At 35.8% G+C, this 20958-nt stretch overlaps 1 protein-coding gene across 1 annotated transcript in view; it reads left to right on the forward strand.

The window, feature by feature from the left end:
* The first annotated feature begins 6557 nt into the window (after positions 1 to 6557).
* LOC109243721 (G-box-binding factor 1-like) overlaps positions 6558 to 20958 on the forward strand; it is a 25577-nt gene continuing 11176 nt past the window's right edge. The window contains exons 1-10 of the mRNA XM_019410702.1: positions 6558 to 6687; positions 9594 to 9730; positions 9859 to 9906; positions 10009 to 10095; positions 10225 to 10314; positions 10454 to 10611; positions 10736 to 10790; positions 10906 to 10954; positions 11035 to 11210; positions 12282 to 12359. Of these exons, the coding sequence (XP_019266247.1) occupies positions 9674 to 9730; positions 9859 to 9906; positions 10009 to 10095; positions 10225 to 10314; positions 10454 to 10611; positions 10736 to 10790; positions 10906 to 10954; positions 11035 to 11210; positions 12282 to 12359 (798 nt within the window). The 5' untranslated portion in view covers positions 6558 to 6687; positions 9594 to 9673. The remainder of the gene's footprint in view (positions 6688 to 9593; positions 9731 to 9858; positions 9907 to 10008; positions 10096 to 10224; positions 10315 to 10453; positions 10612 to 10735; positions 10791 to 10905; positions 10955 to 11034; positions 11211 to 12281; positions 12360 to 20958) is intronic.

The raw sequence follows: 20958 nt of genomic DNA on the forward strand, positions 1-20958 counted from the left end.
TTTGACTATGTTACCTTATCTATTTCGTTTATATACTAATTAATGATCTCCTTGATCATATGTCATATTTGCGTAAAAGTTGCAGTTCAAAATAAATTCTCTAAAATAATGAGAGTGATGGGTGCTTCTCTTGCTTGTTACAACAAAAACAATCCAGTATAATCTCACTAGTGGGGTCCGGGGAGAATAGTGTGTAGGCGGACCTTATCCCTACCCTGAAATAGAGAGGATGTTCCCGATAGACCCTCGCGAATAGGGAGGATTGCTTGTTAGTACGTAATTATCTTCCACCGTAGCAAAAAGCTTGAGAATTGACAAAAGGGCACGCTAGCAAACCAAAAAGGCGTCTTGCTTTTCTTTGAGTTTAAATTTTAAATGCTAATTGAGTATGTATATATATTGTACTATCAAGTCACTTAAAATGTAGAAACAAATAAAATTATTCATAATAAATTGAATCTATAACATGAAACTTGAGCAAGTAATTAACCTGCAACGATAGATAAAATTACATTATTGATAGCAAAAAAATATGTTGTGTGCCGGTGTATTTAATTAGTTAAATCCCTTATAATTAGGCACACATAATTCATCCAATAAACAACAGGCAAATGGTAATTAAGGATGTAGATGGATGGACGCGACTCCTTTGCGACTTTAATGCAAAAAGTAGAAGAATTAACTTAAATAGTTCACACCTAACTAGTTAAAGAAAAAATTGCCGACCGGTATATGTAACATATGTATCATTATGTATGATCTTATAAAAACAAAGTAATTGGTGAATTTGATGAGTTATTTGTATAAAGAGCCCTAAATTGTTTTTACACAAGCAGATCATTTAATGGCTAAGTCCGTGTAAATATGTAAACTATACATAGAGTGGTAATTTGGTAAAGAAGATATTTGACACGTTTGAATGGGTCAAAAACTCTGAATGCGTAAAAGAGTTTAATACTGTGAATGGATATAATTCAAATTCAATCTTCTTGTGTAGAGAATATTGATGAAGGTTCAAGGTACCGATAGCTAATCTGAGACACGCCCCCTATCAGTACCCAACAAACCCACCAACTATACAGTACAATTTGGTTGCCATTAACGGTAAAGTTTGCAACTGGAAATTAAAACTTACCATTTATAACCTTTCGAGTTGATTGCTTGAACTGTCCTTTCGTCAGAGGTGGATCCAAAATTTGAAATTTATGTGTTCTTACAACGTCCTCGAGTTAAATATGTAATACTAACTGGGTTCTTAGCCAAATATTTATAACTATTTAGTAAAAATACAAATATAGGATTTGAGCAAAAACTACTGAGTTCATGGGAACCCATAACCTTAAAGATGGATCCGCCCCTACCTTTAGTAGATGACAATGACATTCATATAACGATACAAATTCCATTAACTTTAGAATTGATCATGCTCTCGGCAACAAAGAGAGTTCCATGCAATTTATATATATATTGCTCTCTTTACTAACCAACTCACTGGCGATGTCTATCAACATACATATGTGCAGTTGTTTGTAGTTACTTTAAGTTGATATGATAGTATTAATTTTTTTTTATATTATTAATGTATATAAGTTAAGTTCTTTTTAAATAACCAATGTATGGTTACTTGAACAAGTTACACTTGATTGTCATTTAAGCGACCTGATTATAGAAATGTACTGACAAATGAGGCTATAGGTGCAAAAGGCTGTTACTATAAGGCCCATTGTCATTAAGTCATGGTTGGACAGTGGATCCGGTCGTAGATAAGTTTCAAGCTGTTAAGGAAAAGTCGATAGAACATCTGGCCCATTAATAATCGTAATAGATATTAGTACGGATTTCGGAGGAAAGGAATTTTTTCATTCCTATCCCACGTAGGAAACCTTTTTACCCTATATATTTAAGATTTGAGTAAATTATATTTAGTATACCAAATTACCATTTTTATACCATATCTAATTAAGGTTATAATTAATGAGATATTTTCTACTCCTTAATAAAGCATTTCCGTTTTTTTCCCGTACTAATCCCTCACTTTCTCTCTCGGCAAGGCTAAGATCTATCGTCTCTTTGGCAGGGAAAGGTGAAAAATCGTACATCTCTCAAATCTCCTTCTCTCTCTAAATCTCTATTTTTTTTTTCAATATAGATTTGTGTATAAAGATATTTGTGATACAGTTTGTGCTTGATTCAGAATGCATTTTCATTATACTTTAAAATTAGTTTAAGATTTTCTGAGTTTGAATTACTTTAGATTTATTTGGCATTGGTGTTGAGATGCGCTTTAATTTTTTGTTTTTCCTTTTCAAAATTCTGAAATTGGAGATTTGTTGCAACAGTTGGAGCCACATTTCATTCGTTTATATGTAGCTACATACATTTGGAACCTACTACTCACAGTTCATCTCCTAGACAAAATCCGTGCCGAGATGAGAACAAAGCAAAAGCACGATGTAGATGCTGGAGGAAGTGCTACACCAGGCGGCAAACAACTGTCTTAATTTTGTAGATTATTTTTAGTTGTGATTTTTTACAGTTTATAATCGTAGATAAATTGTAGATAAATTGTAAACTGTTTTTGTGCAGAAGATTTTGTAGAAGTTTTGGTCGTTTTGGATTTGTGAAAACAGAAAACAATGCATATATAATCAGAATACAAATAATCTACAATTTATCTACAAAATATCTACAAACTGGATACATTAAATTTTAATATCCCAATTCCCATTTCAATTGTAGCATAATTGACATTTTCGACATAATTGCGTTTTTTGCAGAAGATTTGTAGAAGTTTTAGTCGTTTTTGATTTGTGAAAACAGAAAATAAAGCACCTACAATTAGAATACACATAATCTATAAAAATATCTACAAACTGGGTACATTAAATTTTTATATCCCAATTTCCATCCAATTGTAGCATAATTGTGATTTTTGACATAATTGCGTTTTTTCAGAAGATTTGTAGAAGTTTTAGCCGTTTTTATTTGTGAAAACAGAAAATAAAGCATCTACAATCAGAATACAAATAATCTACAAATTATCTACAATATATCTACAATTTCTGCAATATGTCTTCTTCTTCTTCTTCTTCTTCTTCTTCTTCTTCTTCTTCTTCTTCTTCTTCTTCTTCTTCTTCTTCTTCGAGTTTCAATCTGAAATTCAGTTAAAACCAAGTCTAATCTTCACCAAAATCCCCTCAAAANTTTCAACAACACCCAATCCAAACAAATAATGATTTTTGAAAACCCAAATTTGAATTCAAAGCTTTCAAGCTTTTTAATGGCTATCAATGGTGGAAAATATCTGGAAGAATATTTACTTCCATAATGGCTTCCTGATTTTTCGCAGGTGATTAAGGCAGAATTTTAATGTAGACTCAATCAATCACAAGATTTTTTCCTGATTTTTAGCGCGTTAAATATGGAAGACTCTGCCCAATTAATCGTTTATTAAACAAATGGTACAGAAATTATAGGAAAAGTGTGGACTAGACGGGTAATTTAGATACTATGCACATTTTTGGTAATAAAGTTTCATATACGGTATAGATAGGAAAAAACCTCTTTCGGAAAACTATGCCCTCTCAAAAATAGCTAACAAAATTTATATTTTTTATATGTTTACATATAATTATTATATTTTTTAATAAGTAAGCCCTCACCCTTCTAGTTTAGCATAGCGTTTTGATGCACAAATTCTCCTCATTTCAAAGTTTTTATTTATTATTTTAAGAATGCCACCTATTACCAACAACGCCGACTCTTGTTTTCCCTCCTTTGATAATCTTTTTCTCGATGAAAGTAGGACTTGCAATTTGCCAACAAAATGATAACGTTTTTAATCCTGAAGCTTGATGTAGGGATCAACGACGAAGTTAATATATATATATATATATATATATATATATATATATATATATATATATATATATATATATATATATATATATATATATATATATATATATAAAATTTGAGGTATGTAATAATGGAAAAAAGAAAACTTAAGGACAAAGTCTTATCTAACTCAAAAAAATAACTTAGAGGGTGTTTGGCTAAGCTTATAAGCTGGTCAAACTGGCTTATAAGCACTTTGTGGCTTATCTACGCGTTTGGTAAAATTAAAAGTGCTTATAAGTTAAGTGCTTATAAGCAAAAAATAAGCCAAAAGCCATAAGTTGGTCTCCCCCAACTTATCAAATTTCAGCTTATAAGCAGTTTAAGTTTGACCAAAATATTTACTATTCTATCCCTAAAATACTTCTTTTTAAAACAAAACTCTTTGTATACCCAGTTCTTTAGCTGCATATTATTAATTTCAGCACTTTTATCCAAACACGTAACTGCTTATTTTTTAAATCAGTTTCAACACTTAAAAGTGTTTTTCAGCACTTAATGCTTATCAGCTACTCTAAATCAGCTAAGCCAAACGGACTCTTAGTCCGAGGACTTGAATGCCGGTTCTCTTTGGGATAAAAAAAAAAATTGGGTGGCGGGTGATGGTAATTAAATTAAGTTATCTACTTGTTGTTTAAATTGTTGCCTTGTCATTCCTATCCACTTCTTTTCTGCCAGCCGGATCCCTCTTTCAACTTCACGTGTCAGCTTCCAAACCCAACTCCTGAAATGGGCCGGGCCGACCCTACCCTACCCTCGGGCCCTCTTTCCTTTCTAGTGGTGAATGATAGTTGATTCACGATTTTAATAGCTTGTTTCGCCAAACTGCAAATATCACCGGAGGCGGATATATCGAAGCGGTGTTATGTAATACTATTTTGTTAAATTTTTTTACTAAATAATGTATTAATATTGTCTCTTGGCGCATTGGTTATGTACTTGATTTTGCTCTAAGAGGTTAGAGGTTCGAACCTCAACTACCATATTTTTTTGCAAATATTTGAGAGAATTTATGTGGTTAAAAATTGTGATAAAGTAGAATATAATTCAGGACTTTTTCTAACTTAAGACTCAACAAAATCAATAGACTAAAATTATTTCTTGTCTAGAAGTATGATAATAAGTTATATTCTCGTTCTTCTATAAAATTTGACACTGCTTATAAAAATTTTTGCGCACGACCCTGAAAATCACAGTTTATTTTGAGAAGTGCTTATATTTAAAAGTATTTTTGGTGTGAAACAGTTTGTGTTTGGCTAGCAATTAGTGTTTAACCAAGCTTTTAAAAACTGTTTCTAATTCTCAGAAGTGCTTTTCAAAAAAATGCTTTTGGAGAGGAGCTATTTTTTCCGTTTCTCCAAAACTGCTTCTGCTTCTACTCAAAAATACCTTTTTTTTTCCTTCTAAAAGCTTGGCCAAACACTTCAACTTTAAAAAAAAAAGTATTTTTTTTTTTGAAAAAAAATGCGCATTTGACTATGAAAAGCTTAGCCAAACGGACTATAAGTTTGTGAGCTAAGGATATCATTATTATATTCTTCAATATTGTTATCGTGATCAGCGTCTACTCGGTATAGCTATATTCCTTTTAATTTGTATATATATATATATATATATATATATATATATATATATATATATATAGAACGGAATGCAATAGTCAATACACTACATACATCCACTTGGTCAATTCCTTCATCTCTATTCAACATATATATATATATATATATATATATATATATATATATATATATAACAGAACGGAATGCAATAGTCAATACACTACATACATCCACTTGGTCAATTCCTTCATCTCTATTCAACATTAGCAATTAGCATACACATAATATGTACTTTTAGTTTGTTTCTTGTAGTTTGTGACATATTATCGCCTTTAATTCAACCGGTTATGAAGTGGTCTACTAAAAAGTAAATTATAATAATTTCTTTTAATTATTATTTGTTTAACAAACCTATTTTTCTAAGTTCAAAGTGAAGGTGGATATTAATTTTTCGGTCTATGAGACTCATGTTCATGGTTTACATTTTACAATATAGTTAATGAGTCACGAAAAATCTTGTTTTTCTCTGTGTTATATGACAATAACTTTAAAATCGAAATAAAAAATAAAAGAAAAAATTTGACAAAAGATGCAACCAGTGGCAGAGGCAAAATTTCTGCTAAGGGGATTCAAAAAAAATAAAAGTTAAAAAAATTAAAAGAGATTGTGGCTAGTGGAAATTGAACCGATAACATCAAATAGGTTTTGAACCCCTTGACCACTAAGTTATGATTTTGGGCTATGTTAAGAGGATTCAAAACAAAATATATTGAGGTAAAAAGCAGATTTTACTTTATATATATAATTATTTTTCGACGAAGGGGGTTTGCGTGAACCTCGGGAAGCAACTTAAACATAGCCTACGAGTGTTTTTTGATTTTTTTCCATAATTGCATCAGCCTCTACAACAATTACGTCTTGTCAAAAGAGTAGTGTGTTCGGACCAGAATGCGTGTTATTATGGGATAAATCTGAAGCAACTGTCAATAATTAATTAGCTTTAAAAATTAATGTTAGGATTTAGGACAAGTTAATCCTCAAAAGTCTCCTAACCGTTAGATCTTTTGATGAAGAAATTCGCTCTTTAGTAGTTGCACATTAACACCAACCAAAGAAAGAAGTAGAAACGAAACAAAAAAAGAGAGAAAAAAACAGCATCGACTGTCTATCCGAGTTGGACTCTCCTTTGTTCCACCTCACACTCACACCCCCTCTTTCAGACACCCAGGTCAGTCCTTCCCTCTTCCCTCTTTTCTTTCACTTCGTATTTCAATTTTTTTTTTTTTTTTTTTTTTTTTTTTTTTTTTTTTTTTTGTCTTAAGAGTTTTCCATACAACACATAAACACAGACAACAACTGAATTATTCTGGTTATTATATGAGTAGTAGTTTATGCTGTATATGTTGTTGTTCTCCAAAATTCTCAGAATTTGGGTCTTCCTAATTTTAGCCGTTTCATTTGAATTTGTCCACGTGTTCTCTGTTATGATTCCAATTTGGCTTCAAAATTGGTTTGTATATTGTAGAGTAAATTTGACAGGGCCCAAAAGATTCTTTGCATATATTGTTGGAAGTTTAGTAGCTCAATTGACAAAAGAACAGTCAATTCTTTTATCTGTATTAGCAAAATTATTGCGTATGTTTGAAACCTTTCTTGCCTAAAATTCAGATTATATGTAATTGAACTATTCTATGAGGGGTTAAGTGAACTTTTCCTCTTTTGTCCTTCGTTCTTTCATCTAAGGCGCCTAGAAACTAAACGGTAATTTTACATTGAGAGACTTCATTAGCCATATAGTTAGTTGCACATGAGAGAGAGAAATAAGCATTCATTCATTATAGTGCTTTTAAGCTGTTGTAGCATAACCTGTCTTACTTTTATGTTATCTATTGAGGGTTACTCGTTTTTATCTTTTAGGTGATCTAATAGTAATAATCAATATTTTACACTAGCAGTGTATAGAAGTTAAACTCGTTTGTTTGTGCTCTCGGTTTTTCAAGTATAACTATTTGTTGCTGCCTGATAGATGAAATATGAATCTTCTATTAGCAACAGAAAATTCTTTTGCCATGAAAATCCTTTCCCTATCTTGTCTAGGGAGTAGTCAAGAAAAGTCTAGACTAGATTGGTTCTATAGGTGAAGAATGTCTTTAGTTTGCGAGACAAGTTAAGAAGGATCTTTTGACATTTAACACATCATATGATGGATGATGTACAAGTCATGCTTTTTCTTCCAATGATTAGGGTTTTCCATTGAGCAGAAATATGAGTCGTAGATTTGTTATCAGGCATTAAGATCGGTTCAGTGTACAAATTGGAAAATTTTGGTGATATATGGAGCTGCAATTGCTTTTATGATTTTATCACTGAATTTAACAATGTACTATACATTAGGCTGGGCAATTCACAACCCATCTTTCTTTTTTTCTTTTGTCTATTTATTATTATTATTATTATTATTATTATTATTATTATTATTATTGTTATTATTATTATAATTATTATTATTATTATCAGCATCATTATTCTTATTGGAAAACTTATTTCAACTTTGAATTACGTAATATTAGCAGAAAATTCTCTCATTTTTCCTTTATGATATTTAACACTTGTATGGAAACTGATATTGTCCTGCCATTTTACTTTGTCATGTTCAGTAATGAACGTTGCTTCTTTACTCTTGTATTTTTCAAACCTGTTTTGAAAATGCTTTTCTTGAGCCGAAGATCTATCGAAAACAGTCTCTCAACCTCAACAAGGTAGGGGTAAGGTCTGCGTACACTCTACCCTCCCCAATCCCCACTTGTGGGATCACAATGGCTATGTTGTTGTATGTTCAGTAATGAACGTTCTTAAATTAGACTAGAATGTATAATGTTCTATGGACAGGGGACATAAAGTGGATAGCTTTTTTGGAAAACTTGATACTTACCTTTTTTTGAGGAAGAAGTTAAGCATTCTATTGTTTTAAGTCGACGGTGTGTTGCTAATGCTTTAAAAGGAAAGGTGGGCAAGTCATCTTAAATTATCCCTGAGTAGAAAAGTGTTGCTATTGCTTTGCTTTAAATATCACATTTTTTACTTGCAAGAATAAGGGCATCTTAAAAAATTCTTAGAGTTGAGAACAAGAAAATAATTGATGAAACTTGGGTTGTAAGAAATAAAGTACTATGGTTAGACTGGCTTTTTATAATACAACCTAATGGGAGAAAGTTCAAATTCCAGTCTGAGATTTGTTTCTGACAGGAGGAGTTGTATGCTTGCACAAATGTTCTTTCCGCTTTTGTTTCTTGATGTAGAGGATACTCGGAAATGCTGCATATAAGTTTAAGAAAAACCCTTCAATTAATAAAAGAAAGTATTCACATCAAGAAATAATATAGAAAAGGTGTTTTCCGGTCAATGTTATGTGCAGGATCAGCTTTTTGGTATTCATGCAGTCATTCTTTGACAAAGGAACAGCAAGGAACAAAAGAGTCAGTATAATAAGTCGCTAATTCTTCCAAAGCACCGAATACATAAGAAAGATCTCTTGGTTCAGGAAATGCTTTAGCTTTTCGATCTTGATAATCTAAACAAATCTCTTGGTGTAATTTATCTTCAAATTCTTTTGGCTTGACAATCTTACTTATTTTCTTGTGGGGAGAATCCTACCTTGTAAGACAGTTAAGTATTTCCTTTAGTATCTTGATGTTAGTTACTTTTCTGAATATAGTATGTGTTCTATGCTCAATGAGATTCCTCATAGGTTGCAATGTAAATAATAGATTGCTTTCAAAGCCAAAATAACTGTTGCAAGACTACAATTGTCTCCTCGATACATATTCATCATGTTTCATCCTTTTGCGGTCTCCTTCATGATACTATTTTACATTGTTGTTGTTCATCTTCTTTGGTATAAGCAACAGAGATAAAAACTTGACAGCATCTTTTGTAGGTGGCAAGAAAATGACCTCGCCACAACTTTATATGTTGAAATATAATTTTTGAAACATAAAATTCCATTCATGCCATAAGGATGGTTGTTCGGTCTTGAAACCTTTGTAGTTATTCCATATGACAATGACTGGAGTAATATGTAGAGATAAAAACGAAAGATTCCTAGCTTTTCCCATTATTTTCTCCTACTTTCAGGTACATCTAGCTTTTAATTGAGTACATATCTTCTGGATCATCAAATAAACGTGGGTAATTGACTATTGAATCGACACCTAATGGGGGCTGGGGAAGAAAGCACCCCTGCAAAGCCTTCAAAAGCTACTTCAACTCAGGTCATTTTCCTTTACTCTTTTTCCATAGATTTACACGCAATACGTGCTTATATAAATTTTAGCGTCACTCTCCTTAACTCTGTTTTGTGGCTCGCTATTCAGAAGTTTTCCATTTGTTTGATTTTCAGGAGACACAAGCTACACCTTCATATCCCGATTGGTCAAGTTCTATGCAGGTTGATAATGAATTTCTTTCATGATTAATCATTGTCAAGTGCACCACATCAACATTAAGATGACGAATTTTTAATTCTTAAGCTCTATTTTTTCCGGTTTAGGCTTATTATGGTGCTGGAGCTGCACCTCCCTTCTTTTCCCCAACTGTTGCTAGTCCTACTCCCCATCCATACATGTGGGGAGGCCAGGTGATTGACTTTTCATTCACTAATTTATATAGTTCTTTTTTTACGGCACATTGTAACATTTTTTACTATATAAAGTATAAAACTCGGGACTTTTTTAATGTACTTACACTTTATTGCATGATATTTCAGCATCCGCTTATGCCTCCTTATGGTGCTCCAGTCCCATATCCAGCTTTATATCCTCCTGCTGGAGTTTATGCTCATCCTAATATGCCCATGGTAACCAGTCCTTTTGTTATTCGGTTACTATCAATTTGAAAGCTGATGAAAGAGAGTCACTCATGTATAACTTTTCTGTGAATAATTTTTTCCCTCAAATGCCTCTATCTTATTAATATCGTTCATGTCCTTTTGGTAGACTCCAAACCCACTGCAGGCAAATCCAGAATCAGATAGTAAGGCACCTGATCCTAAGGACCAGAGTACAAGCAAAAAATTAAAGGGATATACAGGTGGCAAGGCAGGAGAAAGTGGGAAAGCGACTTCAGGTTCTGGAAATGACGGTGCCACAAGAAGGTCTTTTCATGTGGATTTATTGTTAAATTTTGTCTTTTGACTCATTTTAATCTCACTTCCCTTTAAATTGTTCTTCTTTTGGATGTGTCCTTGTACATCTGACTTAATATATTCTCTTGAATAGTGCTGAAAGCGGAAGTGAAGGTTCATCAGATGCAAATGATGAAAATGATAACCATGTATGCACTCCGATTTAACTTAAGAGTTTCATAGTTTACTTAAAATATATTGGTGTCATGTATGTTCCCTATCAACTGCTAGTTAAGACTGTTTTTTCTTGTTTTATTATCTCAGGAATTTTCTGCAAACAAGAGGAGAAACTTTGATCTAATGCTTGCAAATGGTAACTTGTGTGGCTTGTCTGCTCCTTAATTATGCCTTATTCGTTTTATTAAATAGGTTTATGTGATTGTCAATTATCAGGAGCCAGTTCTCAGAACAATCCTGCAACAGGGAATCCGGTTGCTATGCCTGCAACTAATCTGAATATCGGAATGGATTTGTGGAATGCATCATCTGCCGGTCCTGGAATGATTAAAATGCGATCAAATCAATCTGGTGTCGTACCAGCTCCTGGGATAGGACGTGAATGGATTCAGGTAGATTTTGTTTGTTGTCCTTCATTCAATTTTCTGAAACAAACAAATGCACAGTTGATCGTGTTACTTTTTGTGCTCTGTACATAGTGCCAATATCTTATCAAATTTATTCCTCTAGCCGCTTGTGTGATTAAAAGCACAAAATGTACTTCCTTTTCTTTGTTGCATACGGTCATTAGGGGTATTTGAAGATATTGTTCAATAAGACTCATTGTTTCTGGTGTAACTTGACATTCAGAATTCGTGTTTACTCAACAAAATATTGAATCGTGGGGAAATGAGAGGTGTGTTGATGAGTTGATAATAAGGTAATACAAGACAAACCTATTTATAGGCATCTTACATTTAACCAATGAGTGACACTACTACACATAATACCTATATCCATATATTTAATAAGGTCAAGTAACTATCTAACAAAAACGATGGTTCGGGGAAACTATGATATTCAAAGGGGATAGAGAAAGATCTAAACCTAGAAAGTGATCTGGAGAGCGTTCGAGCTTAAGTCCGGGATTTTACAGGTCTTCTGGTGTTTCGGTTGGTCCTAAAATAACTGATGGCTAGTTACTGAGCAGAAGTGCAGAAGTTCTTTCAGCAATTATAATCTTGAAACATACACTATTGTTCTGCCGGAGAACTTTTAAAGAAAAAACCAGTTCATTCTGTTGTAATAAACTTGCCTGTTTGTAGGACCATATTTGCCCAAATATCTGCTCTTAAATTTAAATTTATAAAATTTAAACCTGAGTAAGGGTTGAAATTTGGTCACAAGAAACTGAACTTGGTTTCAACTTCCTTATCATTAACTTTTTAGTTATGGTTCCATATTTTGGCAGCTCTTTATCTTTGTGTCTTTCCTAGATTGAAATTTAGAGCTGTTTGCTGTATCTCATTAACTTTGTGGGAATCTGAAGGCATGTTTACACATTTCAAAAAGTGATCGTTGCTTTTGTTGTTATTTTTATTTGTATCTCAATATGTGTGCTGTCAATAATGGGATTGTACCCTTGTTATTATCATCACTGTATTTCTTTTTGTTGATAAGTGCTGTATAACCCTTCTTCATAGGATGAACGTGAACTTAAAAGGCAAAAGAGAAAGCAATCAAATCGAGAATCAGCTAGGAGGTCAAGATTACGCAAACAGGTTTGAGTTATTTGTCACAAATATTGTCTCGTCCATCTCTTCAACGGACTGGGTTATTTGGGTGGCACTGGGCTTTAGGTCTTCTTTTTGGGTAATAAATTGGTGTATTTTATCTATGGTGGAGGGAGGGGGGAGGGAGAAACGAGGAGCAATACACTCCTCAACCGGGTAATCCCCTTTTCTCCTCGGTCCATAGATATAATATAGGAACGATGCCAACCGTTCGTCACGGAAGGAAGGGCTCACTAAGTTGGGGTCACTAACTAATACTAGTCTAATATAAAAAGTCTTCTGAGCACGTTAAAAATTCGTGCCGAGTCTCTCCACTGACCGGAACAGTTATAGGAGCTCCTACGTCAATCATTTCCATTCCTCCCCTCGCTAGTCCGTCTGTAGCACTCATAGCTACAACCCTGCTGGAAACGGCTGCTAATACCCCATATACTGTGGAGCAAAGGGATGAATCTGCCCAATGAGGGGCTCAGTCTGATTAACTAGTTGGTAAGGCACAATAGCTTACCAAAGTCGGAACTATAACGGGTTTCTCAAGGTGAGGAGAGGAGACAGTTTCGTTGTCATTAGATGTGTGGCAACCTGTGCCAACGTCAATGGAAGTTCTGAAAATAATTTCATTTTTCCTAGATGGATATTAAACTGTGTTAGAATTCTTGGAACGGATAAAATATAGAAAAGCAGGCCATCTTTTTCTGTTGAATAGAACAAATCAAAGTAGAGGCACCCAATATCCAATGTTTTCACAAGTCGAAAGGGCAATTCTTAAACAAAATTGATGGATCTGTATAATGGTAGCACTATTATTTTTTGACTTACCTTAACCTAGCGCATGAAGTGCTCCCCAGCTAATGCCAATTGTCACGACCCAAAATCCTACCTTAAGGATCGTGAGGCACATAGTCTCTACAACTAGGTAAGCCGATCAATTACAACAGTTAAACCAATTAACATGATATTTCTAAAGCAGAATTTAATATAAATACCGAAATAAAGGTGATACAAGCCTACGCGGCAATAATCACAGCAATCTCCCCAAGATTAGGTAGTACAGAGTCACGAACTCTACCGAGTACATAAAATAACTCAAAACAAAATACAATACTGTTCGGATGATTAACGGTACAAACAAAAGGAAAAGCACTCCAAGGGACTGCGGCGATCGAGCAGCTTTACCTTTAATCCTCGCGATAAGGGAAGCTAACACAAAGCCTCCAACACCTGGATCTGCACAAAAATGTGAAGAAGCGTAACATGAGTAAACCACAATCAGTACCCAGTAAGTATCAAGACTAACCTCAGAGGAGTAGTGACGAGGTACAAGTCAAGATACCTACTAGACATAACCACCTGTGCAATAGATCAGTATAAAGCTAATAATTGGAGCAAGAAACAGTAAATGGCAACAAAGAATAAACATGTGGTAAAATAATAAAGTAATTAGAACACCGTTAAAGTACCAGTGAAACCAAATAAAACACAAATAACAACCAATTAATCAAGCCGACCTAACACAATGTTTACCACAGAAACACCCCGAGGTACCACACCTCATAACCACAAGCCACGAGTCCCAAATCACGAATCATATATACATGGCACCTCGTGATCATAGCCGCACGGACAACTCACGTGCCAATATCTCAATCCGCTCAGCATGGTCACAGGCTCATTGTCACAATCCATCCGGCATGGTCACAGGCCCAATATCACAATGAAAGCAGATATACAAGAATACATATGCATGATCAATGAATTTTCAAGTTTCATACTCCAGAACTGGGATAAATGACATGTTACGGTGTATGCATGTGCGAGTGTACTATTACAATGCAAGTCAACAAGTAATATCAAAGACATCGAGTAGTTCATAGGAAACAACACAACAAGTCACGTACTGTGCATAACCCACACAAGGTAAACCACACCATCACACGAATGTCATCAGTAATATGCCCCCAGGCCATCACGTATCAGCCCTGACATAGCCACCCTTATCCCACCGTGCTGGTAATATCGTATTAGCCACCCGTATCGCTCCACCCAGACAATAAACACAATAGCCACCTGTATCTCTCCGCCCAGACAATATATCAATAGCCACCCATATCACCCCGACCAGACAATATATAAATAGCGACCCGTATCACTCCGCACAATTAATAACAATGAAATGTCATCCTTATGCTCCGCATAGCACCAATCAACCTACACAACAAATCCACATGTGCCAACATCACAATATGACGTACCAACTCGTACTATACGTACCCATAGGCCACAACGTTGTCAAAATCAACAATACCAATGTTACCACAACATATAACCCACGGCTTAACCACAATGTGTATAAGAATCTCAAGAAACAACAAAATGAAACGGGAATTAACACAACAATGAAGGATACTCCATAAAACAACAACTTCAATTAAAACAGGTTAATAGATCTCAATAACTTCAACTTTAATTTATTGCTTAAGAATGAACTTAACAATGAAAGGCATGACGTGTACTAACAACCTCAATTAAATACATATAAGAGTAACTCGACAACGAAAGATAGAACATGTACTAACAACTTCAGTTAAAGCATATAAGAATGAACTTGACAATGAAAGATGTAGCATGTAATAGTGACTTCGATTAAGACATATAAGAGTAAACTCGACAATGAAAGATAAAGCATGGAATAACGACTACAATCTAAGCATATAAAAATGAATTCAACAACGAAAGGTGTAACAAGTAATAACAACTTCTAACTAGATGCATAAAGTAACCTAAGAGTCTAAACCGGTCAATTTTTCAAATATAAGCGCGGGTACACACTCGTCACTTCATGTACACGTCTTTCACATAATTCAAATAGTGCAATTAGACCAAATCATATGGGGTAGTTTAACCACACAAAGTTAGGCAAGACTTACCTCAAAGAAGTTAAATCAATACTCTAAAAAGTCCTCCCCGTATGAAACAACCTCCGGACGGCTTGAATCTAGCCAAAATAGCTTAATATCATAAATAAAAGCTATAAGAAATAATTCTGGATAATAAAGCTTCGATCTTGAACAAGAATCAAAAAGTCAAGCATCTCGGAACCCGACAAAACCAACAAAATCCGAATACCCATTCCGATATGAGTCCAAACATACCGAAATCATCCAATTCCTACCTCAAATCGCCTTTAAATCATCATTTTGTGTTCTAGAAAGCTTTTACTAAAACCCCCAATTTCTCCAATTCAAATCATCAAATAAATGATAAAAACAAGGATGGAATCATCAAATATAACCAAATCCAAGTCAAGAATACTTATCCCAATCCAAAACGTGAAAATCCCCTCCAAAATAATCCAAATCCGTGCTCTCTAACTCAAAAAGTGATAAAATAACAAAAACCCTTGAAATAGAGTACTATATAGTCTGCCCAGAGGTTCCTCTTTGCGATCACGGAAAAAGTTTCGCGATCGCGAAGCACAACTTCACTGCCCAGAGAAAATAAGCTACGCGTTCCCGGCACATACCTCGCGAACGCGATGAACGATGAGGCCAACTTTCGCGAACACGTCCAACATATCTCGAACGCGATGAGTAATTTCCACAGACCCCAGCTTCCTTGCGCGAACGCGGAACCAATGACGCGAACGCTGACAACTCACGACGAACCATATAAAATCAATTCGGAATGACCTCGAATTTTGCATGCAAGTCCCAAATGACACAACGGAACTATGCCAACTCCCGGAACCATAATTCGAACCCGATATCAACAAAGTCAACTCCCGGGTAAACCTCTCAACCTTCCAAACCTTCAACTTTCCAACTTTCGCCAAAAAGCATCAAATCAACCTACGGACATCCAAATCCAAATCCGAACATATGCCTAAGTCCAAAATCACCATACGAAAACTATTGGAATCATCAAAATACGATTCCAAAGTCATCTACACAAAAGTCAATCTCCGGTCAACTCTTACCATTTAAGCTTCTAAAACAAGGATCATTCTTCCAAATCAATCCCGAATCGCTCGAAAAACCGAAACCGACCATGGACGCAAGTCATAATATATAATATGAAGCTTCTCAAGACCTTAAACCACCGAACGGAACGCTAAAGCTCAAAACGACCGGTCGGATCGTTACACCAATGTAGCTGGAGAGTTGATGTATATCATATGTACCCTTCCCTTTGCATTTCTGCAAAGTGGTTATTTCTCCTTTGAACTCGTGACCTAGAGGTTACCCGAGGAGAAACTGTACCACTTCCGACAAATGCCCAAAATAATAATACCAGCGGGGTTACACATAAAATAATTTTCAATTAATTTGAGATTACATAAGAGTCTTAGTATATGTCTTTATGTAAAGTATGAGACAACTGCTTTTTCTTCGCTTACCCAAGTTGGTTGGATGGTGGTCTAAAATTTTCTATTGAGTTTGAGATTTTTTATTTTGTAAATTTTAGTACTCTCTTCTCCAACAAACAAATGGTGTTGGTTGTTCAACTTGTTTATTTTTAGATCTGAAACCGAATATTGTTTTCTTTTACTTTTTTAACTAAAGCTTACATATTTGAAAACTGTATATAAAGTATAATTCTGGTAGTTAGAAATATTTAAATGTTTGAAAGTGCCGTAATCACGGGAAAATTTGTTTGACTCCCCAAATATTAATGACTTAAAAAATTAGGACTAAGAGAGTATTATTAAAATTCCCATCTGTACTTATCGTGCACACAAAAAAACACGCACATACTCTCTCTCTCTTTCTCTAAATACTCTACACCCAACTTCCAAACCAAAAACATATTGCCTAGAGAATGCAGAATCATTAGTTTTATTGGTGGTAATTGTATAGGATATTTGACTGAGATGGAGTAACTGGGAGTAACTAGCCATCCACCTAAAAAGAGGAAAACAACAAGAGAGAAAATGAGAAATTCACATTGTTCTTGCAGTTAATATGTTCCCCTATTGCAATCAATTCTCCCAAGTGCAAAAGTAGCATGCTATGTGTTCCTGCCAAACTGATCAGGACTCAATTATATAGGGATGAAAGTGTACTTACACGGGGGGGGGGGGGGGGATTGTGTGGTGACCAATTTTTCGCTTAAACTGATTATGAAAGGACCTGGTTCTTCTAAGTGTTCCTTAACCTACTATTGCAGAAATAGTAAATGCGGAAAGTAAAGAACACAAGTATTTTACGTGGAAAACACCTGGCTCAAAAGGTGAAAAAACCACGACCTACTTTCCAGTAAGATTTTCCCAAACTCTCCACTAGAATCATTGGGCCAAAAACTGCATTTACAAAAACTCTTTCGTAAACCTAGGACTAACTCTAATCCCGTTGTAGCACACAGCCTCAACTGTTGCGACAACTTCAAGTTAACTCTAACTTGAAAACTCTGAGTACCTAATACAATTGCTTCTAGATAAAGCTGAAAGGTACAATATGAAACCACCTACTACAATTGAACTAGGACAAAAGATAGATACTTGGAACTGGTTCTTCTATCTTGTTCAAATAGCTTCAGGTTTGCACACTTGAATCACACACGAACTGCTTGCAAAATTGCCTTGCTATTTTGCTCTCAATTCACGTTTAACTTCTGCTTATGTGCGTTACCTGTAAAAGAGAACAACACTGATATTTATAGAGTTAGTAAATAGAGATTGACTAGAATTCTAAATAGAGATTGATTAGAATTCTGATGCTACCTTCTTTTGTGGAAGAGTTCTAGTTGATCTCGACCTCTAACTCCTTCCCTTTCTTAAACCGTGTTCTCTTTGAGTAAGGAGTCCTTCTCCTTATCCAATATGCAACCTTTTCGATCAGGAGATATTACTTCTGGCAAGTTAGGTTTATCTCCTTCACGTGCATCTCACATGCTTCAGTCTATCCGTATCTGTGCTCCACTATGATGGACCTGGTTCATCTCCGAGTTCCTTTGTCAGTCTTCAAAACTAACTTTTACTTGGGCCAACAAATTCCCCCTTTTTTTGATGATGACAAACTCTGTGCTTTTGTACACTTAGGCCCTGCTAGAACTCAGCTCAACATCAATGCAATGTTAGAAACATTTTCAACTTATCATCAAGGACCAGGTTCATTAGGTTATAAACATCACTATTCAGAATATAAAGCACAATTTCTTTTCCCCCTTTTGGCATCATCGGAAAGTTGCATAAACAATGTGTGATTCCCAGATTTTAAAAATTACTCATGGCCACTGGGGCAACTGCAAATGCATTCATGGATTAATCATCAGTAATCAACTACACATTCAAACTATCAAGGAAAGATAAACAGTCAACAAGAGCAAAAGCAGCAAATTTCATTGATAGAGAATATGATTCTGCCTCAATCCACAAACAGAGAAAAAAACAGTTAAAACATGAGCAACAAAAAGAAAAATCCCTAATCTGGGTCACTGAAAGGTCTAGGCAAGGTTCAGGAAATTAAGGCTTAGGAAATTAAGGCTTGGAAGAACTGGGGGCTTGGGTTTTGGCTTGGAGAAAGTGCAACATGTCTTGAAGAATTCCATCATTCTTCTCCTTTTCCTTTGTGAGCTCAGTTCTGAGAGCATTTCTCTCAGATTCTACCTCTGCCGAACGAGCCTTCAGCCGTGCTATCTCAGCATCCTTAGCCCCACTTTCCTGCAATAGAGCTCTGACCTTGCTATTGACAGGTGTCTTTTTGGATGAACCAGGTTCATTGGGAGTGGCAGTAATCTCATAGTCACAAGCGAGCAAAGTATTGATTCCAAAGTGGTCTTTGCTTGTGGCAGACTCCCACTTCTTCAGAAGCACCTTACAATGAGCAAGAACAATAGTGAGAATGAAACCATAAGGAGTGGCATGGGCCTTGGAGCCATTGATAACCCTATCAAGAAGCTTGATCATAAACCCAGGCCAGTTGATCTGCCGCCCACTAACCAGACATTCCATCAAAACCAAGTCCATGTAGTTGGCAATGTGCCTTCTCTCCTGCCTAGGCAGCACACACTTGTTGATGAATTCAAACAGCACTTTGTGGGATGGCTTCATTTCACTCTTATACACAACCTTAGCCTCATTCACTTCTTTGCTATCACAGAACTTCCTAGTAATAGCTAGGGCAGTAGGAAGGGAATCCAAACTTGGCCATTTTTGTCTAGTGTAATCATCATACCCTTCACAAGGTATACCAAGGATTTCACCCAGCTCTTTAGCATCAAAAGACAATTGCACCCCTTTCACCTGGCTGGTAACTCTTCCATCCTTGACCTCTGCATTGGCCATGAATTCAATTATCTCATTTCTGCCAGCCTGCCATCTAACTGAAGGACCATGTCCTTCCACCCCTGAACCTCTAGCCTTTCAAGCAGTAGGACATTCCCTTCTTCCTCCAAGTCCTTCAAGAGTCTACCTTTCAAAATGGTTCGTTTGCCAAACTTGGCCGGCTTGTCCTGTTTTATCTGATTCATCCTCTTCTTCACCACTCCAGTCTTCTTCTTCAATAATTTTAACTTGTTTGGCTTTCACAGTAGACCTTGTCCGTTTAGCCAAAGTAGATGGTTCAGTAGACTTGGATACAGATGAAGACTTCTTTGAGGAAGTCTTAGCTTTCTTGGGCTTAGGGGTCTGAACCTCCACCTCCACATGTTTACCTTGATGGACCGGGTTCATCTGATCCACATTAACAGCCTCAACAGGCTCTGCCACCTTTGCTTTCCCTTTGTCCATTCTTTTCTTCTTACTTTCTTCCATAGCTTTCTGTAACTCCTCCTCACTTTGCTTCAACTTACTCCTTGTGGCCCTTCCTTTTGGTAAAGGTTTATCAGTAGTGGCAGAAGGAGCAGTCTTTCTTTTCTTGTTGGTTCTTGCAGTGCCAGGAGTCTTTGGTGTTAGAGTTCTCCTTTTCTTGGGGTTATAGCTGGCCCCAACCTTCTTCAGAAGGTCGGCTAGGGTCTCTTCAATAGATGAACCAGGTTCATCTGTATGCGTGCCAAGATTTACTAGTCCTTCAGCAGCTTCCCCTGAACCACTTCTCCCTGTCTTCTTGCTACCTTCTTCCACTTTTTCTGACTCAGCCCCACAGATAGTCATTTTAACCGTTTCAGAGGTGGGTGAAGAATCAACCACTTTCCCTTTTCCCTTCTCATCACTACGAATTCCCTCACTTTCAGTTTCTTTTCCTCTTTTATTTTTACCTCCTCTCCTTCTTGACTCAGTCGTTTCCACATCCACAACAGACCCAACAAAAAAAAACGATTCTCCAGATTTTCAGCTAGATCAGAAATTTCCTCAGTAGGGGAATTTTGCACAGATGTTGCCTGCTCAGAATCAGAAGACCCAGTTCCTTCCCCCTCACTCGCAGACTTGAAAGAATCATCAGAATTTGGGGAATCTTGGGCTTGACTAGCCTTTAATTGTGCGTTTAATTTCCTTGAAAGCGCACCTGTATCCACAGTTTTGCGAGCAATCATCTTTACTCGCCTTCTCCTAGGTTGAGGGTAGTGCTGGGTTGAGGAGTAGTGGAGGAATCGGAGGGAGTAGGTGGGGGGTAGGGGTGGCCTGGGGTTTGTCTTGGGGGGGTTTTGTCGA

This window comes from Nicotiana attenuata, unplaced genomic scaffold (genome assembly GCF_001879085.1).
Source record: "Nicotiana attenuata strain UT unplaced genomic scaffold, NIATTr2, whole genome shotgun sequence".
Taxonomy (NCBI): domain Eukaryota; kingdom Viridiplantae; phylum Streptophyta; class Magnoliopsida; order Solanales; family Solanaceae; genus Nicotiana; species Nicotiana attenuata.